Consider the following 23,768-nt stretch of genomic DNA (forward strand, 5'->3'; position numbering starts at 1 on the left):
GGGCGGTGACAGCTCCCATGGATTGGCACAGAGTCCCCGCCCTTTCTAATTCATCTTTCTCTGGAGCCCCGCCTCTTTACCTTCGAGGGCGGCTTCCCGAAGAACACCAGTCGCCCAATCAGAGGAACGCTTGACGTTGCTAGGGGCATGCCCTCAGCCTCTCGCCTGCGCCGAGTGGGTGCTTGGTTGCCGGGGGCGCGCTCTGCAGTGTGACTGGCACCTGGGCTCCGCCCCCTGGGTCTGAGCCGGGGCGGCTGAGCTGGAGCCCCCAGAACGAGAGCGTGATCGGCTGGGAGAGGATTCCAAAGTGACGTTTAGCGCTGGCCCCGTCCGGAGCCCGGCGGTTGCTGGCAGCCTCTGTGCACGGAGCCTCCCGGGTCTCTCAAGCCGGGAAGGACCCACTGCGGGCAGCGGACGCCGGGGAGCCCGCCGCACGCACCCCGATTCAAAGCTCGGGACTCCCGGCCGGTTTCGACACAAGAGAACGCCTACAAGGGACCCTTGAATCCCGCCGGTTGTACTCAGCACCGGACCGACCACAAGGGCCTGGATAAGCCCGCCGCAGTACCGACCCAACCGCTGCCTCCGCAGGATACATCGCGGCTTAGCCATCCAACGGGGAGGTGGGGACCTTTTTGCAACTCCCCGGTACTGACCAGACCCGGCGGCTGGTGTTGGCCCAGGTCCTTTCTGAACCCGACGGACCCGACCCAGAAGACCTAGTTTTTGCTAGCCCGGTGGCTCGGGCTTGTTGGGAGGACCGGCGTGCTTTGAGAGGAGCGAGGACCTCGGAGGACCACCGGCCGTCTGGGGCCGTCTGAAGATCCGCTTTGGGAAGAGGAGAGAGCGCCCGTCAAGCGCTAGCCGCCCGAACCCATCTGCGGGCTGCCGGATCCGGCGTGTCCGACGCCGCGCCAACTAGCAGGGGAGGGCAGGACCGGTCTGGCGCTCGCTTTCCAGGAGTACGCGCCACCTTGGCCGGACAGCCCATCTCGGGACCGGGCGGGACTACCGGATCGCTCTCCCTGAGCCTGGAGGAGTTTCATCCCCGGAGTTTTCACTAAACCCGCCAGACGCAGAGCCCGCCGCCCTCGCCGCCAGGAGCTGCGCCTCCCCGCCGCGAGCAGCAGCAACCCTCGAGATCGACGCTCGCCCGGGGCGCGGGATTGTGTAGCCGCCCCGCCGGGCTCCGGCCCCGCCATGGCCGCAGCCCGCCCGGGGGCGCCCCAGCCGCTGCTCCCGGTGCTGCTGCTGCTGCTGCTTGTCCTGCCGGGCGGCTGCCGCGCGTTGGAAGGTGAGACCCGGCGAGAAGGCAGCCGAGCCCAGAGCCGGCGGGGGCGGGTGTGGAGGACCGGCGGGAAGGGGTCTCTCCGCCGGGAATCTGCGGGCCGGGGGTAACTCATCCCGGCGGAGCCAATAGGCAGAATCACTGATTTGCGCTTACGGTGCATGCGCGCGTACTGGGGAGAAAGTCCCGCTGAATGCTGCAGGCGCACACCTTAAATAATCGTTGCATTTCTTTTGGGGGGTGAGGAAAGTTGTGGGGAAACCCTTTGTGGGAGCTGTTAGGAGCCCCACCCTTTCCCAGAGCCGTGGACCTCTTCAACCGTTCCCGGTATGTCCAACTTTGAACCGGCAAAGGCAGCCTTCGAAGGTATTTGCTGTCCAAGAACCCATCTCCATTGTCTGTGATGGGTGTCTGAAGGGAGCCATTGTCCCTGTCTGTTTGGGATGGGCGGTGGTTGTTCTTCCCCCTCCCGAGGCACCCCCCAATTGAGCCCTTGGCCCCTTCTCCTGCCTTCCAGCCTTTTGGACTTGGCGCAATCCCTGAAATTATCTTGGACCAAGAAGGTATGGTCAGTTGACAGTTCTGTGGCGACCCCCTTAGAAATATTGAAGTCCAGAGCTGGCCTCTTGGCCTGAGAGCCAATCTCTGGTCTTTCTAGGGTCTTCCAGCGTAGATCGCTCTCCCTTTCTCCCCTTCTTTTCCAAGGAGTGATGTTGGGTAGGGCCACCATCCTGGCACATCGAAATTCTGTTCTGTGGTGCTCAGTTTCAAAGCAGGGCAAGGGAAGGAGGGTCGCAGGCAACCCGTCCATCGCCTCCTGGCTCCTAGGGAATGATTTGCCTGCCCATTGCGTGGGCTGCTGAGAGTTAAATCTGTTAGGTTTGGGAGGCGATTGTGTTGTAAGCTGCAAGTAGAAGCCTCAAAGCAGTCAGGAGCTATCTGTAAACTCCTTAGTTAACAATATTTTTAACCATGGGCAAGTTTAGACCTTCGCAGTTTAAAATTTGTGCGGATTTTCCCCAGTTCTTTGACTGTTCCTGGCTTCAGATTTAGACAAGGGAGGCTCAGGGCCACTCTGCCTGCATTAAATAGGTGAAGCAGCACAATGGAGTGAAGTCGTTCATGGCAGCCTTTTAAATAAATAAAATGAACGTACAGTTCAGTGCATGCTTTTTTTTAAAAAAAAGTCTGATGCTCCTGTGAATGAGCAGAGAAAGCTCTTCAGTTAATTGTTGCTCTTCACAGCATAGGAGAATGTGTTTCTCTGTCCCCTATCCCCAGTGAAAAGTTCAGATTTTCAGAAATGATTGGAGCCGCCCGAAGATTGCTTGTGGGTGTGCCTTTGCCACAATCCTCTTCCAGTTTTAAGTTCAACGAATACTTGTTAAAGCATAAAGCTCAACACAGTTTAACTCCAAGTTAGGTTTGCATTCCAAATGGAGTTTTTCTCCCAGTACTTCATATCTTCAGCAGAAAAACCGTATCTTTAATGTTCCTCACTTTGGGGGGCAGACAGGCCCCTTCAGGTCCCCACCCTCTTGTCTATACTGAAGGCCAGAAATGATGCTCTTCAGGTTTGCTGACGTCCAAGGGGTAGATCCTTACAAGAACCAAGAGGCTTTGTAACTGGGTTGAACTGGAGACTAGAAGGGAGAGTGGCTGAGGCAGTGTGTGTGGGGTCTTTCTCGAGATGGTCTTTTTGCAATGCTGGTAGAAGTTTTAGCTTCAGTCATGTGCAGAATGCACGGGGCTGGGTTTTCTACCCCATCAGAAAAAGGTCTTGGGCCTCTGAGCAAGCTCAAGGAAGCTCTTGGTTCCTCTTGTCCTTTGTGTTCTGAACCTTAAAGCCAATGTCAAAACGGGGGTGGGAGATGAAAAACATGTTTTCAACAATTTTCAGCAATTCAGAAGCTGGCAGGTTTTAAGATGTGTTTCGTGAACACCAGAGAGAGATCTGGTAAAGTCAGCCTCTGTTCTCCAGTTGTCTCTCTCTTTCTCAGTGTGGAGGCTGCATCTTTAAAAATCACTTCTGTGAATATTCCTGAATACATTTTAAAATCTACCAGCTTCAGCATCGCTTTTCTTGGATGCATCCAAAAACAAGCTTTTGACTACTACTTCTTCCCTGTTTGATGCTGGCTTTAAATTTTCCTTTCCCAGCTTATTCTTTCGATGGGATGGCAAAGGCACTCTGCGAAGAAATGAGGGCGGGTGGGTGGAAGAACCTTTTTTTCTTCTTCCAACTGAACTGTCTTGCAACTTGGGTTTCCAAGAACAACCCTCCTTCCAAATTACCTTGGCTTCTTTGGGCAGAACAAGGTTGGAGGGTTTCCTCTGCTGGAAACTTTTCTGATCCCCACACGCCACATCAGCTGGAAGTTGGCATGTCAGTGCAGACTCCCCCTTTGCACAATAACTAGCCACTGATCTCCTCAGATATTTGAACGAAGGCCTAGAGAACAGGGGCCTCTTACACGTATACCTGAATTGGAAATGATCAGACATTTCTGTAGAGGGATATATTTTCTCTCCCGTATATGCATCTACAGGCATCCAGATGGGGGCCGGGAGATCCTGGCCCAGTCATTTTGCCAAATTGTCTCAAAAGCACACAAAACCTGCAAAGGTTGATGGGCCCTTTGACTGGGACGCATTGCAAGACTAAAGCTGGCACTTTGCTGTTTGTAAGTTTGTGCGGTTCACATCATTGCCTTGGTATTCAGGATGCCATGTTATATACCGTAGGTGCAGCATACCCCACGTTCCAAACTTTAGCTGTGTCTTCAGTTTGCCTCCAGCTGCCAGTGGGCTGTGATTGATTGTGAGGCGACTATGGGGGTTCTATATCTTGCCCTCTTCTGCTTGACAAAGTGGAATGGCAGCTTGTCAGTGAGGCTGGGGTCCCAGCAACCTAGAGCAGGTTGGAGAATGTGAAAAAGCTGACTTGGAAAGAGCAGCCCTTTTTGACCGTTTCCTGTGTGGGTGTTTTCGGTCTGTGTGCATGCATGTTTTTTTTGTTTTAAAAAAGAGAGTGAACTTGAAGACTCAGTCTGAGGAGTTTGTATCTCAACTGCATACCAGACCTCTCTGAAGGCTCTGGCTGCGAGGTGCTTGTTCGGGGGAAGTTGGCTTTCTAACTTGCACATTTTCGTTCAGCTTTTGTTCCAGCTGGACTCCATGTCAACCGAGTCATAGTGTTTGTTGCATATGCTGTGACTTAACTCTGTGAACCAGGGTCACTTGACCCTAAGATCAGCAGGAATGCGCTCCCGCATCCCTCCCTCTTTTAGGGGTTTCTCACTTTAAAAACACACACACATTGTGTGCAGTTTTAAGAAAGCTGTTGAAAAGCTGTGCCCTGGTGCGGACCGCACTGTTTGGAGCAGTTACTGTAAATCTAGTGTATGCCTTACTTTAGTGCTAATAATAAATCCATAGCAGCAGTAAATCCATACACACACACACACTCCATATAAACCGCAGCTGCTCAGTAACCCAGGATCCTGCCACCTCACTCTGCCCTGTCAGGTTTGGGTGTCAGAAATGTGCAACTCCCAGTTAGTGGTGTTACCTTCTTGCCCCACCCGGTGAGAGTTGGGAGTTTGCTGTCGACTGGTGTGTGTGTGTCTGTGTGTGTGAGTGTACGCGCACACATCGTTCGACTTGTGTCTGGCTTTTTTTAAAATTGCAGCACCACTCTGTTGCATTGTGCTTCTTCTCTCCCCCCCTCCACTTGGCCTGACCTATCAGGGAGCACGGTGGAGAGTCCAGTTTCTTTGCAAGGGGGTTGAGGAGAGGAGACGGCGAGGGCTGGGGAGGGGAGCATGCTTTTCACCAGCGACTCAGTGCGGGCTTTGTACGGCTGGGAAGAAAATGGTCTCTTCCCCAGATTTCTGTGTAAGCGTGCTGGCTCTGTTTGAAGTTACAATGTGTTTTTCTTCTCCGGTTCAGCAGCGCCTCAGCCTGCCGGAGAAGGAATGCTTTGGCCCAGGAGCAACAGCGGCGGCTTTCTCTGGCAAAGGCCCTTGAATGCGAAGAGGAGGCGAGCTTGGCTAGGGAGCAGAGGCCCCTTGGGAATAGGTTTTTCTTGCTTGGCCAGAGAGCACAGGAGGGAAAGGAGGTCTCCGTTTTGTGTGTGTTTTTTTTCAGGCTTTCAGAAATGCAAGCTTTCTCTTTTTGCCCAATTGTTGCTGGCTCCGTTGCTGCCGGCTCAGAACCACCGCCCCCGCTTTCCCCCCCCCCATCCTGGAAAGCCAAGCCTTGGGTCTGTCACAGAGAGGGTGGGAGGAGGGAAAAATGATATGGCATTAATTTAAAGTGCATTAAATCACATTTTCTATAGCTCTTAGTGCTTCTGATGCAATTTCCAGTTGGTGGGGCGAGCCCCCTGCTCCTTCCCCCAGGGCTGAGCGCAAGGGAAGGAATTAATATCGGTTGGGGAACAAAGGCCGCAGCCAGTGGCTTTTGCCAGCTTCTTCTTTTCTTCATGTCCGCTCACCTGTGCACAAAGAGGCATGTGCTCCAAAGGAGTAGCCTGACAAGCACAGCCCCTCTCCCTGCGAAATCTCGAGGGGCTACTTCTCTTTTGTCTGGCCTTGAAGCCCATACGCTGTGCAGAGGGATTTGGGGGGCACGGTTAACCCAGGCATTTTTCCAAAGAGGTTTTTCCGTCCTCCTCCAAAGTGGGTTAATGAATAACTCTGGGCTGGAACATTGGGAGAAGGCAGCTCTTCGGGACGAATTGGAACTGGGGGACGTTTGGGCCTTGTTGCAGAACACCGACATAGTGTCACTTAAATCAGAGAAGTTATCTCATGAGACCCTTCGACTGCTATCCTGGTGGTTTGAGGTGTGGTTAAAAAGGTGGATTTTACCCATGTCTTTGTGGGTGAAGTGGGGGTTCAGATGTATGCAGGTGATTGTAAATCCTGGACCATGTGGTGATGGAAACTCTGCCAGGTTAGCTTAATGTGGAGTGCAAGGGTATTTGCTTGTGTCATTAAGCGGCTCAAGAAGGAGACTTGCTTATCGCTTCCCAAGTTTATCTTGAGTTGAACGAAACTGGGTAGGCGGAGGAAGATGGAGGCTGGCTTGAAAGCCGAATTTTAGCTCTTTCAAGGCTGGCTGAATTCTATAGTGTGTTACACAATTCAATATAGAAGAATCTTGTAGCACATCTTGCACATTATATTTTGATGTAACGTGCACTTGCATATATATGCTGTAGTGTTCTACCACCTCTCAATCTTGTGTGTGTGTGTGTGTGTGTGTGTGTAGGTATATATATATGTGCTGTCAGGTATTTCCTTGATAGAGAGAGGTTTGCTTTCTTTTAATTACAGTTCAATGAACTGTCCTCTCTCAGCGGGGATGTTAGCCCTGCTGTTTTGCTGATGCTTTAGGATAAGGCTGAGAGGAATCTGGTCACAGAACTCTGGAAGCTCTGGCCGAGCTCATTAAATCTCCCTTTCCTTGCAAACTGGCTGCTCCATATGGGGGTAAGGAAGGCTGTTCCTTTGTGCCCAAAGGAGCAGTCGGCTAATTGGCAACGAGGGCAAGTGTGCACACCGTGTTGCGCAGACTTCTGAGGTACCCCCCTTCTGGATAGTCATCTCTATACCTGTTCCTTAGTTTCTTTTTTTGGTGCCTAACTAAGCTTCATCTTGGGTTTTTCATATATGAGCAAACATTGAGCTGCTTAGAATTTGTAAGCTCTTGTACTAAAATGTTGTACGTTTTCTCTTTGTGCACCTTACGATGAGGAACCTCTTGCCCAAGTGGCCGTTGTTGTTGCTGAACTTTTGTCAAAAGGTTGACACAGTGCATAAAATATTTGGGGAGGCCAGTTGATTGCATTTTTTCTTTATTTCCACGGGCTGATCTGGCTGTTGCTGGTGGCTGGGTACTTGGGAGTTTTTAATTAAACGTCCCAAGGAACCTGAATCGCAGGCTCACGTGTGTGTATGTGTTGTGTTCCATTCCCCCTTCTTTCCCACTTCTTTTCAATTGCAGATCTGCCTGTTGTGCTGACTCAAACTGGTTTGTCCAGATGAAGCGTCTCCGCCTTCTCGTGCAAAGCACGAGGGGAAGGGGAGACAGACGTCTGCGCACATGTGCAGGCAGCCATCTTTTCTCCAGTCAGCAGCTTGGAGTAGAAAGTTCCGGAACCAGCTCATGTTAGTACTTGGGTGGCACTTCCCGTTACTCCCTCCAGTTTGGGTTTCTTCCTGCTTTTTCAAAGTCAAGCCACTCATTTTTCCACATAAGGCTTTAAGCCAAACTATGCTGGTAGATGGGATTTCCAGAACTTGCTGGATTCCCTTATGTGGACCCGGATACCCAAACCATCTTCCAGTGGGTTTCTGGGCTTGATCTCATGTGGTTGATCAAGGGTGTGTGTGTGTGTGTGCTACTTGCAAATATGGCAGCCCTCCCTTTTTTTAATGCTTCAATGAAGCCACTATGTGGAGATGGGGCTTTAATGGGGTGACAGGTTGACTGATTTCAACAAAATCTGCTTTTGGGAAACAAAACGTGGAGCTATGGTTGGTCCTCATATTGGAGGCTATTGACAGGTAGAGGAGTCAAAAGTTGGTGGACAAATTGACTGCTGTGTTTAGTATACTGCACAGGGTATTGCTGAAACGCAAGATTTGTTCCCTGTCCTGAAGGTCCGCTCAGCTGCATCCTTTGGGGTGGGGCATGTCTTGTAGCAGAAGGGGCCTGCAGACTGTTTTGGAGTAGGAGACATGGACAGAAACAATGGAGGAAAGAAATAGTTCCCGTTCCGTAGCCTTGTGCCTGGCTGCAGTCTGAGGGAGGCTATAGTTCTGTGACAGGTTCTGAGAACGTTGGTGGTTGCTGCACTTATCATGGAATCATAGAATAGTAGAGTTGGAAGGGGCCTACAAGGCCATCAAGTCCAACCCCCTGCTCAATGCAGGAATCCAAATCAAAGCATTAGGAATCAATGCTCAATGTAGGAATCCAAATCAAAACACTTATATTCCAGAAGGTATCTTGTGGGCAGCACTTGGCATGCTGGCACTTACAAAAGAGCTCAGGCAGCATTCCCCAGCTGGTGCTCTCCAGATGTTTTGGCCTACAGCACCCATCTGCTCTACTGTGCTGGCTGGGGCTGATAAAAGCTGTAATCTAAAACATCTGGGGGTCACCAGGTTGGCGACGGCAGAGCTTGTGCATCAGACCACAGCTCCAATGAACCATCTCATCCAGCATCTGAAATCTGCTAATTCGACTCATAAACCATGGAGCTTGGGCCAATTGGAGCCTTCTCAGAACCCATTGCTAAGTGCTGCTGGGCGTGGGGAGACTTGATAGCATGGCTAGGTCAGGGTATGTGTCCGTCAAAGTGATGCATAAGATGAATGGACCTCTGCTTCATTTTGTATTGGGATACCCCTGACCAATGTTGTCATCTAGCACGGCTTGCACGCTCCTTTGTTAGAAAAGCTACACTTCATGCACGCAATGGGGGCACTAGAAGGGAAGGGGCATGTAAGTGGTGATCCACGATGCATAGTCCTGTATTGGGAGAACTTCAAAGGCTTACCTTTGCAGGGAAAGGAAAGGTGGAAAGATTTGCAAGGCACTGAAACTACAATCCCGTGGTGGAGGAAATGGCATCACTGCATTCTTATCACCATTCGGTCCTTGTTTGCGTTGCCGGAACGCAGCCTGGACCCCATGGTCCCCATCACTGCCATCCCGTGGTCCCTTTCCCCCTGACATGTAGGAGTCCTCTTGTTGCGCGGCTCTGTGTTTGCGTTTTTCTTTCTCCAGCGTCTCTAGGAGCCCACAAGTTTTCCAAACACCTGTTCCCCCCCCAGCCCCCACCTTGGAATGTGAAACATAGGGAACACGTAGGAACTTTTGTTTATAATCAACAGCATGCACGGGGGGGGGGGGAGACTGATTGATGGGAAAGTTACATGGATTTACCCAAGGACTCAAAGGAATCTTTATGCTTCTGAGCGGCACTCTCTCTTCCTCCTCCCTCCCACCCCACTTCAAAGATGGCTTCAGTCATGCTGAGGTCCTGTCCCAAAGTCGCCTCTTTTCCTTGTGGGATGGGAGGGCGGCAGCTGTTTCAGCATTTGCTGCGGCTGCTTCTGCTTGTGAAATCTGTGCTCCTCTCGGAGAGGGAAGAAGCTGCCTCACATCCCAGGTCCTTCTCTTGCCCCGGCGAGATGCAGAGATGCGACCCACTTCAGGGATTCCTTGGCAGTGGCGATGTTAGTGCTAATGGTGCTGGCCTGGAATCTGAGACCCCCTCTTCTTCTCCCCTGTTATTAATGAGAAAAATGTGTCGCCTTTGACCAATTGCCAGGGACAGATTTCTTCTAGTTCTCCCAGAAATTAAACTGAAAACGAAGAGGAAAGAGAGAGAGAGAGCCAGGCTGGCACTCTGTTCCTCACCCTGCCTCTGTGCTTGTTTTAACTTTGGAAGAATCTGAGTTTGGGCTGGGGAGTTGGGGAGGGGTAGAGAATGGGGAAGAGAAGGATATTTAGGTTTAAGCAGTTCCAGATGGGTTTAGCATTCGCACGTTGGGAGGAAGTGAGCTGAGAGCCGCACAGAGATTCGGGTAACTGCCCCAGGCACAAGACGGGAGGGAAGTCTTGGCAAAGGGGCTTTTTCGAACCATGTGCTTGCCAGCTAGTTGTTGACTCCCAGAGTCGCTCTGTCTGTGGGGTGATCCTTTCTGATAAAAGTCTCCTGGCACAGTCTTCTCTCTCTCTCTCTCTCTCTCTCTCTCTCTCTCTCTCTCTCTCTCTCTCTCTCTCTCTCTTCTTTCCACCTCCAGCTGGCTTATTTTTTTCCTCCTTTTCCCTGGACTGTTTCCAGAAGAAGAGCCTGCAGAAAGGAACAAGAAAAGGAGGTCTCTTGTCTCCCTTCTGTCATCCCACTTCAGAAACTGCGGCTAGGTGGGCACAGCAGGATTGCCATCATGTTGCCTAGCGGTTTGTGTGAATGCAGCCTAATTTAGTTTGGGAAACTAAGGCCACTTTTTGTTGTTCACCAAGACCCGCGGTTGCAAGCTGCATAGAGACAGAGTTGCTGGTCTGTGCAGTCAGTTCTTGGTGCGCTTGGGAGTGAAGTGGTGTTGACTAGGGTTTGTGCTGATTTTTAACCATAGCATGGAAACTCCCTTGCCCCATTTGCCACTGAAAATGATGCTTAAAGGTTTGAAGGCGGGGGGGGGGGAAGCTGAACTATTTTTTGTAGGGAGGGGCTTTCCCCTCACTGACTCTCCCCCATTAGTGGGGGGAACCTCCTGTATAATTTTTTAGTCCAGACCATGCCTTTAAAAAACATTTAACACACATGGCCTGTCCCAGAGAATCCTGGGAACTGTAGTTTGCCCCTCACAGAGCTACAATTCCCAGCACCCTTAACAGACCACAGTTCCCAGGATCCTTTGGGGGAAACTATTAAATGTGCTTTTGTAAGGAGTGAATAGATTTTTTTTAAAAAGAAGACGTGACTTTACTCTAAATATATCATACAAAGATTTTTCTATGCAGCATTATAAGTTCAGGTCTAATAAAGAAGAGGAGTATTTTATATATTTTGTTTTTCAAAATGTTTTTGTTTTTCCCTTGGAATATCGCCGTGTGTGTTTGGGGTGGTGGCTTTTTCCCCTTCCCTTCCCTTCAAATTTCCAGACGTTTTCCATCTCTAATTGTGACTTCTATTCCAGAACTGCTTTTTCTGTGAATATTCACTAGAGTAGGGCCATCTCTTTTTTTCTGCCCCCCTTCCCCCAGGGTATCTCTTCGTCCATAGAGAGAATTGCTCTCCTTTTAAGAAAGCGGGAGAAGTTTTGGAATATGCTTGCATGTGCTCCTCCACGTTGCGTGTGAATGATCTGAGATATGTCACTCCCAAAGAGCCCTGCTGGGTCAAGCCAAAGGTCCACTTAGGCTAGCATTCTGTTTCTGGCAGTAATCAGCCAGAAGCAGGGTATGAAGAGAACAGCCCTTTCCTGTACTTGCATCCCAGCACTGAGAAGTACATTGATTTTTGCAGCTGACGATTCCATTTTCGCTATCATGGCTAAATAAACCTTTCATAGACTTATTCATAAATGTGTGTGTCTGATCCTTCTTCAAAGCTACCTGGGCCTGCTGGCTGTCATCACATCTTGTGGCAGCAAATCCCTGGACTGACTTATTTATTAAAATACCTGCATTCAACCTTTCTTAATATAGTTCAGCTCGTCTGAGGCTCATGGGTGTTGTGGTCCAAAAACATCTGGAGGTGCTACAGGTTGATGAAACCTGATGATGCTTATGACCTGTGCCAGCTTGAACTGCTTTCATGCAGAATTTCCTTTTGTCCGTCCTGATTGTGCTGTCAGTCAATGGCATTGGCTCTCTCCCCCTGCCCCCCAGGTCTGTATGATGCATGACCTGGGCTCCTACAGGGAGGAAGGGCAGGATATAAATTTAATAAATAAATAATATGAGGGACAGTTCTTTCTCTTTGCGTTCTCTATATAACTTACAACTTTTTACAAACCTTTGTTGTGACTTCCTCAGAATCTTCTTTCCAGTTTTGGAGGGGAAATACTTATAAAGGAAGTGGTCCAGCTCCTTAGATCATTTTGGCTGCCCCTTTTCTAGCTTCTTCCCATGTAAAGCTCATAGATTGGGTGGAGAATCTACAGCCTGTACTCTCTCTCTCCTTCCCCCCCAATTGAGGGATTTTTATCTGAGTTATTCAATTGGCTGGACAGTGCAAATATAATGGGCCCTTTTTTTTCTCCTTTGTGTTTAGAACAGAAAAGGGTGATTGTTTTTATTTGTGTGTGTGGCTCTCGATTGATTTTTCCCCCTCCTGGAAGCCGGTAGTCTCTGACAGAGAAAAGCTTCTATAAAAATGTGATAAAGGAGTAAGTCAGAGTTATTTTTCTGGCTCAAAAAGGATTAAAACTTGGATATTCCTCTTAAAAGCCCAGTTCTTGAGGTCTCTTTGCACATCACAAAACACAGCAGAGGGCCTCATCCAATACCATCTGCAACTGTAGGGATATCCCACTATGTTCACTAGGGTTTGCACCCTGTTAAATAGGGGTGAGGGAGAAATTCAACCCTGTCCTTATTTAATGCCAAATCTGACAAATTTGCACTTTACAGAACAACCTGAGAACCAAAACAGAGCCATCCTTTGAAATTCACACATATCTGAATTTTGCGATGCAGTTTTCCAATTGACCAAGGTTTTCCAAAGTCCATATATTGGGGGAGGGAGTGCAAAAAATGACTATATTACTGAAAATGACATTCCAAAATGCATTATATTTGAAGGAATGGTTTGCAAAAATGTATATATTAGTCAAAATGGCATATAAAATGTATTTCTTAGGAGAAATATGCACTAAAATGCTGAAGAATTTTCATGAGGATTTTTTTTAAAAAAATTGCAAATCGCTCCAGAAATGTGCAGAACTGACATTAAGATTTGAAAAATGTGAAACCAAGAGAACTAAACTTGACAAATCTTTGCATCCCTACTAGTCAGTTATGTTTAGGATTGCAGCTTGATTCTCTCATGATGCATGCACTTCTAAACCCTGATCTTCACCTACAAGGTATGCACCTTAAAAAAAACCCACGTAGGTGCACACCAAAAAGAAATTAAATGAACAGGCCCAAACACCATCTTCCTAAACAGAGTTCTCTCCTGTATGATTCCCCCCCCCCTCACACACACACACCAAATGGGCTCCCAAGGTAACTTATAGCAGGTAATCTTTTTTAGAAAAGCTTTTATATAAATCAGGAACAAAGATAATAGAAATAAATTTAGATGTAACAATGAAAATCATTAATGAAAATCATTAATAAGAACCAGTCAGTACAAAAACAGTCCTACTGGGAAAGATGATAAAAAAGCTAAAAATAGCTATAAATATTGCAACCCGCTAACTTAAATGCCTTCTAATATTATTTTCTGACGCTTTGAAAAACTGAAGCCATGCAAAGAAGAGAGAGAAAAAGAAATCCTGGATAAATGCCCTGTATGGTGCCACTAGATGAGAATGGCAGCCGCCAACTCCCTGTTCCCTTGCATTAAGGCACACTGTTGGTACCTCTATTTCTTGTTGAGCCCATTTCATTGGATCGTTTGGCATAGGGAAGAAAAGTGCTTGTTGCATGTGAATAGGGGTGGTGGTTTCTCATTCCCTCTAGACTAGCCTTCTCCAGTCCAGTGCCCTTCTGGAGTCCAAAGAGTTTGGACTACAACTCCCATCAGCCCCAACCAGCATCAGGATGGTGGGAGTTGTCGTCCACAACTTCTGGAGGGCACCATGTTGGCAACTTCTGCTCTAGAGAAACCTATGCTGTGTACGCACCATACATTTAAAGTGCCTGCCCCCTCAAGAATCCTGGGAACTGTAGTTTGTTAAGGGTGCTGGGAACTGTAGCTCTGTGGCAGGGGAGCTACAGTCCCCAGGATTCTTGGTGTGTATGCAGCCATAGGCTATTGAACCTCCTCCTACAATGAAGCTTCTGTGCCCCTTCGCCCCCCAAAAGATCCTGTAATGTCACAGCAAGTTGGCTGCTCCAGGAGAAGCTACGAATGGTAGAATGTTGGCTAATGGTGACGTTTTTGCAATTGAAACGGAACGTTTGGTTTGGCTGTGGGGGGGACTGACATGTAGCCCAACGGCCGAGGGAGCTGTGTGTTGTTGGCAAGAAGCAAGTGGGGACTGATATAGGCGCTTAGGTACGGTGGGTCAGGAATCCAAGGGGCAGGCAGGAAGGCCAAGAAGGTGAGGGCGGCCCGGAATTCCCCACGCTGCTTTGAATTAAGGAGACAGACCCATGGCTTGAGGTTCCCGACTGTTGTTTCCATTTGTTTTGTAGGAAAGCAGAAGCAAAGTGTGGCTTTTGTTTTGGTGAACTTTTGCAACCGTCCTCGCCCCGGCTCGCGTTGCGTGAGCTGTTTGAGGGGACGGGACAGCAGAGGAGGTGAGGGGTGGTGGATAGATGGATGTTTTGAACCTGAGGACAGCTGGAAACCGCCCCCTTCCCTCGGCTTGCTTACCGGAGCCTGGAAGGCCCGCTGCTGCTTAGGGAAGAGGGGAACTGTCCTGAAGGAAGGAATGGAGGAGAATATGTAGCTCTCCTCCCTCCTCCTTCCCCACAGAGCAGGGGGAAGTCTGTGATTGATGAGTCGGAGGTGGTGGGGAGGTCAAGCCGGGAGAGCCACGGGTCAGTACAAAGGGAACAGCGGGGGAAAGAGTATCCACTGGAACCTGACTCTCTTAAAGCGTGCAGGCCAAGGCAAGCAGACGGAAATTGGGCTCAGGGTTTCTCTCAGTGCTGAGGTGAAACTTGTGGAGAAGCGAGCTGGCTGCTGTTTCCCTACAGGGTTTTTTTTTCGGGGGGGGGGGACACTTTCCTTGAGACGTTTTCATTGCAAAATTCCAGTGTTTGCACATGGCTAGGCCACACGGATGTTATTTGTATTTATAGAAACTGCTGTGGCGCTCTTGGAGGAGCCCAAAATGGCGGCCACAGCAGCGCTTCTACAGGGACGTGGATAATGGCAGCCAGGAGAGTACAGTGCCATGTATGGCCTGGCATGCCTCGGCACTTTGGGGATCGAGTTGGAAGGCTCACGGTAACAGATGCTGGGGTCTTGGACACTGAAAGCCAAGTGTCTGGCATCTTGATAATCTGTGGTTTCCAAGGTACCAGTTTGGGCCCTTCAGACAGACATTGCTGTTCCAGGACCCTACTGTCTTCTTGAATCTTTCTGGCATTATTTATTTATTTATTTATTAAATTTCTATACCGCCGAAGCTCTCTGGGCAGTTTACAACATAAAAATCAATATACAATATATAATATACGATTCATATTTGGTACAATTAAAAGGAAAAATACACCACATTGTAAATAACCATAAGTAAACATGTTTATGTCATTAAGACTTTTAACAAAAAGTTGTGACGCAAGAGAGTGAATTTGGCCCCTTTCTGTGTCCTGGTTCATGCTGAGCGAAGAAAGTGCAGCCGGGGGCTCACCTCTGCTTTGGAAGAGGCTTTCTGTGGCCTATCTGGTTTTCATCCATCTTAGTTGGTGGCAGAGTTTGCCAGCCTTGGTGTGCATCTGAGGGAAATGGAAATGGACTGCCTTCAAGTCGATCCCGACTTATGGCGACACTATGAATAGGGTTTTCATGGTAAGCGGTATTCAGAGGTGGTTTACCATTGCCCTCCTCTGAGGCTGAGAGGCAGTGACTGGCCCAAGGTCACCCAGTGAGCTTCATGGCTGTGTGGGGATTTGAACCCTGGCCTCCCAGGTTGTAGTCCAGCACCTTAACCACTACACCACACTGGCTCTCACGCATCTGAGGGAGGTCTCAGAATATATTGGACTTTTAAAGCCTGCAAGGCCTTCTGGTTTCGGTCTGGCTTTCTGGGGCTGAAGGTGTGCCCATGTTGGACTTGCTTTAGGGTCTGCATGGTTGGCATTTTTGAACGGAGAATTTTCTTGAGAGAGTTGGCATGAAAGGCCTGTTCCCAGAGAGCTGTCTGGCTAATTCAAATGAAGGTTGCTTCCTCTAATTACCCCCAAGATACAGTCTTTGTGCCTATGTGGAACTTTCTCATTGGCATTTCCTTCACTCCCCCACCCCATTCAGACATCAGCCTCCACCTACTGTTCGCTGCAATGCCTGCTTTTATCCCTTTGCGTACATTGTATCCCCCATCCCTTAGCTGCCCTGTCTCCGGCATTTCATTGTCCTAGATCCCTTGTCACATGGGTTGCTTTCTACTCAGCCTGATCCCTCCCTGCCACCTTTTAGCTAACAGCATGTATGCGCGTCTGCACACAGACACTGTTGTTATGCCCTAAGCTTCTTCCTCTCAATCTGCTATTTTGTAGTATTTGTAAGTGGCCCTTCCTCCTCCAAAGTTAGAATGTTATGAATGTTCTAAATGGCAACATGCAGTCATGCTGATGGGGAGGGATGTGTGTGGGAGCCAGTTTTTAGCTAGTATAAAACATATGATCTGTGCCCCTCTCAAGCTTTCAAGATGATGGACACTAGATACCCAATTTAGCCTGAATAGGTAGTGGACCTGTTTATTGACCCCTCTTTTCTTTTTTTAAATGTAGCCTTTTGGGCTGTGTACACATTGTCCTTATGCTGCAGAAATTACTTCTTGATCATAGCAACTGTGTTTACCTTGGTGATGAGGATGGTGACGTTTATGGTATAATGTTCTCCTATAGCCCTCTCCCTTGTATTTTTCTTGTGCCTCTGTCTCCTGTGGAAAGCATTCCATCTCTAAAGGAATAAAAATAAAATAAAGCATGGTCACAAAATTCATTAGTAACACCAATAATGGATGCAATGCCAATCAAGTGGGGCCACTGCAAATTGTGCTTAAGTTTGCACAAGGTGGGTCATCCGATTTTTGCTTATAACTAGTGCTTTATTTATTTATTTTTTTGATCGTACTCTTCGGAACCAAATACTAACACTTCATTTTCTGCTGCCTATGGCAACCATTTTGTGCTGGCACCGACAACACTCTTATCATGTGTGAGAACCTGATTTTTATACCACCACTCCCCAAAGATCCTCCGTGGCTCAGAGTGGTAAGCGGCGGTAACGCAGCCGAAGCTCTGCTCACGGCCGGAGTTCGATTCCAACGGAAGGAGGAAGTTGAATCTCCGGTAAAAGGGGTTGAGGTCTACTCAGCCTTCAATCCATCCATCCGTGGTCGGTAAAATGAGTACCCGGCATACGTTGGGGGATAAAGAATGGCCGGGGAAGGAACTGGCAATCCCACCCCATATATACGGTCTGCCTAGTAAACGTCGCAAGACGTCACCCTAAGAGTCGGAAACGACTTGCACTATAAGTGCGGGGACACCTTTACCTTTTACCCCCCAAAAGCACTGTCTATGCCATATCCTAAACTATTTCAAAATCCCTCTCCCAAAATCCTCAGGAGCTGATTTTCAGGGGGCATGGGGAGGTTGCAGTGGGTAGAGTGCGCTGATGAACACCGAATACTCAACAGTGTGCAAGCTACAGTGTGTTCTGCTAGTACAAAGTCACAAGTGGCTATATCTCATAATTAACATTTTCAGATGAGTATCCGTGGGTACTGTACGTGTATAATGCTGTGCATATAATGCTGTTACAATGCATATAAAGCAATATAACGCTAATTGCATCCCAGTCTATTTAGATCATCTGAATAATTTCTGGTTCAAAATTTCCCAGAAATTGCATATCCCTAGAACACGCTGAGCACAGACTACATTATACCTTTAGTGTTCAGGTGGTGCTTTTCCTAAGCTGACGGAACGATTTTCCTCCCTCTCTCATAGTACTAGAACGCAGGGGTCGTCCAGTAAAGCTGAATGCTGAAAGATTCAGGGCAGGCATGTGAAGGACTTCATCACACAGGGCATAGTTAAACACTGGAATTCCTTGCCACAAGATGTGAGGAAGGCCACCAACTTAGGTGAATTTAAAGAGGGTTTAGACAGATTTGTGGAGGACAAGGCTATCGATGGCAATACGCTGCTTTCAACATGAAAGGCAACGCGCCTCTGAAAAACAGTTGCTGCGGTGCAGTGGGAGATTGCTGTTGCACTTGGGTCCTGCTTGCAAGCTTTTCACAGGCATCAGGTCATTCACTGTAGGAAACACATTCTGGACTAGATGGGCCTTTTGTCTGATCCAGCAGGGCTCCTGTTACGTATGTATGTTCTTTTATCTCATCAATCAGTGCAGCAGCCCTGAAACACAAGTCCTTCCTATCCCTGTATTACTGATAGGCAAGCACCTCTCTCTCATGCTAGTGAGTTCATGTCTAAAATGGGTTTTGGACAGGAGGCATCCTGGCTCATGGCTCATTCTCTTAGCAGCAATGCCGTGCCCTACCTCTAGAGTTAAGGCCAAATTATATGTCACGTTGGAGTTCTGTGATCGGAACTCCTGATGTAATTTTCTTCTTCAAAAAGCAGCTGTGGTGAGTGTGCATGGTTTGGATCAGGGCTTCAGTGCAGGGGAGGGGGGTCTGATTCTTTTGCCTCCATGCTGCATCCTGATCCAAATCTCTCCCCCCCCTCCTGAAGCTGCTAGAAAATTTTTGCCCATATGTTTCCCCCCCTGTTGCTCATAGCAGCTTTATAGCAAGGTGAGGTTAAGTTGGGGAATCAGCACATAGGCCGGACATGGAGAGCCTTTGGCCCTCCAGATGTTGCTGAACCACAATTCCCATCATCTCTGGCCATTGGCCATGTTTGCTGGGGCTGATGGGAGTTGTAGTTCAGCAACATCTGGAGGGCCAAAGGCTCCCCACATCTGATGTAGGCAAGGGGTTAACCTCCCTCCACCTGTGCTGCAGCCTGGATCCAAATTGGGTTCTTCCAGTGGCTGCTTTTGGAAGAAATAAAGAGTTATAATGGAGGTGCAGATCACGTCATCCTGACAGTAACGTGTAGATTTTGCCCCCAGATTTATTTATGTATTTATTTAACAGGATCTGTATTACTGCTTAATCATAAAAAGCCTCTACGCGGTTTGCATAAAATAAAATATGCATTAAAATTATCAATAAAAGTCTGAGTTAAAAACAAGTCAACCTAAACAAATTACAAAATGTAAATAAAATCAGCAGTTAAAAATATACATTCGAAAATAAAATTGTATATTAAAATGCCTCTGCCAACTTCATTCGTCTGGATAGGCCTGCCTCAATAATAATTAAAAAAGTAACAGTAGGGCCCCGCTTTCCAGCGCTTTGCTAATGCGGCGGTTTTGAATTGTATCCATGTTCCATATGTTCGGCGCTTGTTCCCTTTTTTGTGGTGGAAAATTGCCAGAATACAGAGAGACGCTGAGTGCACAAATTGATGGCGCCTGCCGCCCTCCTCAGACTCAGCTGCTGAGCGCGTCATCAGAGCTTGGAAACATTCCTTTTTTAAACTACAGTTGGGCTGATGGGAGTTGTAGTTCAAAAAAGGAACATTTCCAAGCTCTGATGACATGCTCAGCAGCTGAGTCCGAAGAGGGCATCAGGCGCCATTTTATTGTCGGTGATTCAGTTTGCCACTGTAAGGAGGGCGAGCGAGGGGGCCGGTGAGCGGGTGGGCAGCTCCCTGCCTGCAATCTGCCGAGGGAGCCTGCCACCGTAAGGAGGTCCAGCGAGCGAGCAGGCAGGGGAGGTCCAGCGAGTGAGCAGGCGGGGGAGGGTGAGCGAGGGAGCTGGAGGAGGGTGAGTGACTGGCAGCAGGCAGGCCGGCGAGCGGACAGACAGCTCCCTGCCTGCGATCTGTGGCAGGGAGCCTGCCACTGTAAGGAGGGCCAGCGAGTGAGCAGGTGGAGGGAGAGCGAGCGGCCACAGGTGGGCCAGCAAGCGGGGGGGGGCAGCTCCCTGCCTGCAATCCGCAGCAGGGAGCCTGCCAGCGTAACAAGGGTGAGTGAGTGAGCAAGTGGGGGGGAGCGGTGGGAGAGGGCAATACTATGTCCCATTTTTCTGCTGTTTTCGCTTTTCGGAGGGGGTCTGGTCCCTAACCTGAAGTATGAGTGGGGTCCTACTGTAGGTTGTTAAAGCTGAACTTAAGCCTAAGTTTGTGATCTTACTTGTCAGCTCACTCACAGGCATGACGTTAAATCAGCCTTTGCTACCCTGGTACCTTCGTGATGTTTTGGACTACAGATGTTGTCAGGGGACGATGGGAGTCCTAGTCTAAAACATCCAGGGGAGCCAGTTTAGGAAAATCTGAATTAGATAAAGGGAAGTGTGAGTGTCTGGTTGAAAAAAACAGGGGTGACTTTCCCGCCATCATCAGGATCTTGACACTAAGGAGAAGAAGGAATAAATAGCATGTCTCACCTGTTTCACCTTTTTATCATTTTTATTAAGTCTGCTCTTGCACAAGTTCTACGTCTTCCCTTTTGCTCCTGGCATGACCTTGGACAAGTAATTTTGTTCCCTTTTTTGCCCATCTAACAAAGCAGCTACCTTCCCTTCCTTCCCTCCCTCTACCCATTGTCCTGTAATTAAAAGAGTTAGATGTAACGACCAGCACTCATTGTCTGCCCAAAATGGGACTCTGCTTGAGCCAGAGCTTTTAGGCACTGCTGTAGTACAAGAAGGAATGATGAGAGCCTGCTTCTAAAGCGCTCGCCTTATTTGTAGCTCTGAATGAAGCACAATCTCTCCATGCTACAGGTGGGGCATTTGAATTGGAAGTGGTTCAGCAAAAGTCTGAAAATGGGGTAAGGAGGAACTTGGCTAGGGCACAGGCTTGCTTTGCTTAGGTCAGGGGTGGCTGATCTGTGGCCCTTCAGATGTTGCTGGACTCCCAGTTCCCATCATCCCAGACTATTGGCCACACTGGCTAGGTCTGATGGGACTTGTAGGTCGGCAGAGTCTGGAGGGCTGCAGGTTCCCTATCCCTGGCTTGGGTCCAGCTCGCTCATGAGCACGACATCAGCCCTGCACCGATGCTGCGTTCTGTGCATGTTCATGCCATCTGTCTGTGCACACAAGTTGTCATAAGAGTGTGCACACCTGTGTTTGTATCTGGAACAGGCACACATAGGAGAAGCCAAATAAATCAGGGGCTGTGGTTGCACGTTCACTTGCATGCTTGTGTATGTAACATTCTGAGGACAGTTACGACTGCATATCCATGTACAAAGTTGTCCGGATGAGAGACGATACAGAGTCGTGCAACTTGTTGACTCAGCTAGTGTTGATCATTTGCATTTTGGAGCATGCCCTGCATGCCTTTTCACTACCTCATCCCCACTGTGATGCTGATTGGGACGCTATCCAGGAGCATGCTTACACATGCATATGTGATTGCGCAGGCATGCAAGTAAACTGAGTTATGTGCATACAAGTAAACAAAATGTGTGCACCGTTTGACTAGAAGTCTACAGTAATGCCAGAAGGTCTCAAAATAGCAAGTGAGGGAAGGGGAATAACTTTTTCTTAAACTGCCTCCTCCTCCTCCCTCTCTCCATCGCTTTGTCTAGCAACTAGTCTGTTTTAAAATGAAGGTTGGAAGGGTGGGAAGAGATATATAGATTTGCACTCATAGAATCATAGAACAGTAGAGTTGGAAGGGGCCTATAAGGCCATCAAGTCCAACCCCCCCCCCGCTCAATGCAAGAATCCAAATCAAAGCATTCCTGACAGATAATAATAATAATAATAATAATAATAATAATAATAATAATAATAAAATTTTATTTGTTAGTCGCCTATCTGTCCGACTTAACGGACACTCTAGGCGACTTACAGCTGTCCACCCATGGGCTTCCATTGTAGTGTGTTTCTGCTGTCGTTGCTCAGGGTTGGCTAGTTGCATTATGGAATTAATAATATGTTAGGACAATGGATGGGTAAGAAATTCAATTCAGTTTGGATTTCAAGCCAAATTAATTGAATTCGCACTTTCTAAAATGATATGAGAACCAAAACACAGCCATCCTTCAAAATTTGCACTTATATGAATCTTGCAGTGCAGTTCGCCAACCAACCAATGTTTACAAAAATCCGTATGTTAGGGGCAAATGTGCATAGAAATGAACATATGAGTGAAAATAACATACAAAATACATTATATTATGAGAAATTGCTTGCAAAAATGTGTACATTAGTCAAAACCAAAATGTGTTTATTAGGAGGAATTTGCGCTATGATGCTGGAGAATTTTCGTGAGGATTTTTTTAAAAAAATTGCTGCAGAAATGTGGAGAATGGAATTTAAGATTTGAAAAATGAGAAACAGAGAGAAGCAAAACGGTCAGATCTTTCCATCCCTAGTTAGGGCCCAGCGGGGTTCAGAGGAAGGCTGTTGGAACAAAGGAAGCTGCCTTAGCATGAGTTGGCCCGTTGGTCTGTCTAGCTCAGAATTGTCAACTCCAGCTGGGAACAGTGTGCCAGGCTCCAGGGATTCAGTCAGGAGTTTTCTTCAGCCCTCCCTGGAGATGTCAAGGATAAAACCAGGGACCTTCTGCATGCAGAACTGAACTGCAACCCTTTCCCCAAATTGGGGCTGCATTAATTTGGCAGCCTCCCTGCCCCAGAAATGCAAGAGAATGACCTTCTCCAGGATCTTGCAGCAAGCTGTGGCCCAGAGTGTCTGCCCAGGTTTGCAACAAGCAAACGTGTTGAGAAATGTGCTCTTCCTCCTCGTTCTCCTTTCCTCCCTCGTCAAGGAGTGGCTCAGGACTCCCAAGCTGCATGGTTTCCCACCTCCCGTTGATTCTGCAAAAGTTGCTCTGCAGTATAACAAGTTCCTGTCTGATGGTATGTATTTTTGGGAAGGGAGGTGGGCGTCACACCCTCCATTGCCGAGTGATGCTGCTCTGTCTGGATAAACACCACCTACCCCTGCAATGTGGCTGAGAGTGGGAGACGGGGCAGGTTAGGGCCTATTTTGAGTGTTCTTGGCTTGGGATGGGTGCCAAGCTGGTGGGGAGGATGCAACCTGGGACTCTCTTGCTTTGCCCCAGATATTCCCCTATGCCGAGGAAGGATACCCAAAGTGTGTGGGGGGGGGGGAATGAGCCCTGCCTGACCCAGCAGAAAACTTGTAATAGTGATTTTGGGAGCTGGGCTCTCTTAGGGTTTGGCAAGGGCTGTTTCTGAAGAGAAAAATAGGGAGAGGGGTGATATTTGGGGAGGGGAGGTTATTCTAGCTGTCAAGAATGTTTGGGAGCGGGCCGTAGCTCGATGGTGGAGCACCTGCTTTGCACGCAAAAGGTCCCAGGTCCAATCTGTGGCATCTCCAGGTAGAGCTGAGAATGTCCCCTGTCTGAAACCTTGGAGAACTGCTGCCTTGAAGTATTGACTATACTCGGCTAAATGGACCGATGGTGTCAGTCTGCATAAGGCGGATTCGTTCATTCCTAAGGATGAAGCCTGTTCCCAGAGCTGAGAAGATGGTGTTGTATGTGTGATCTCTCCATCCATTCCATACATCCTTCCCTCTATGTAGAGTCAGCGGTTGTATGAAAAACTGTAGTACTAGCTCTTAAAACCATACAGAAAGCGGGATTGGACCAAGATGAAGGAGGTGTGAAAACTGGGGGGAGAAATATCAATAATTTAAGATATGTAGACGATACCATACTACTAGCAGAAACCAGTAATGATTTGAAATGAATGCTGTTGAAAGTTAAAGAGGAAAGCACAAAAGCAGGACCATAGCTGAATGTCAAGAAGACTAAAGTAATGACAACAGAAGATTTATGTAACTTTAAAGTTGAAATGAGGACATTGAACTTGTTAAGGATTATCAGTACCTTGGAACAGTCATTAACCAAAATGGAGACAATAGTCAAGAAATCAGGAGAAGGCTAGGACTGGGGAGGGCAGCTATGAGAGAACTAGAAAAGGTCCTCAAATGCAAAGACGTATCACTGAACACTAAAGTCAGGATCATTCAGACCGTGG

At 48.2% G+C, this 23,768-nt stretch overlaps 1 protein-coding gene across 6 annotated transcripts in view; it reads left to right on the top strand.

The window, feature by feature from the left end:
• The first annotated feature begins 287 nt into the window (after positions 1 to 287).
• Positions 288 to 23,768, top strand: part of EPHB3 (EPH receptor B3) — a 112,678-nt gene continuing 89,197 nt past the window's right edge. For 2 of the 6 annotated variants that reach the window (XM_061637428.1, XM_061637429.1), the window contains exon 1: positions 288 to 1,294. In XM_061637428.1, coding sequence (XP_061493412.1) covers positions 1,201 to 1,294 — 94 coding nt within the window. In that variant the 5' untranslated portion in view covers positions 288 to 1,200. Of the gene's footprint in view, positions 1,295 to 5,165; positions 5,186 to 6,052; positions 6,138 to 14,066; positions 14,089 to 14,232; positions 14,288 to 23,768 lie in introns of those variants that run through there. The other 4 variants (XM_061637434.1, XM_061637430.1, XM_061637433.1 and 1 more) reach the window with 4 other exon arrangements.

The sequence above is a fragment of the Rhineura floridana genome, chromosome 7, assembly GCF_030035675.1.
Source record: "Rhineura floridana isolate rRhiFlo1 chromosome 7, rRhiFlo1.hap2, whole genome shotgun sequence".
NCBI lineage: Eukaryota > Metazoa > Chordata > Lepidosauria > Squamata > Rhineuridae > Rhineura > Rhineura floridana.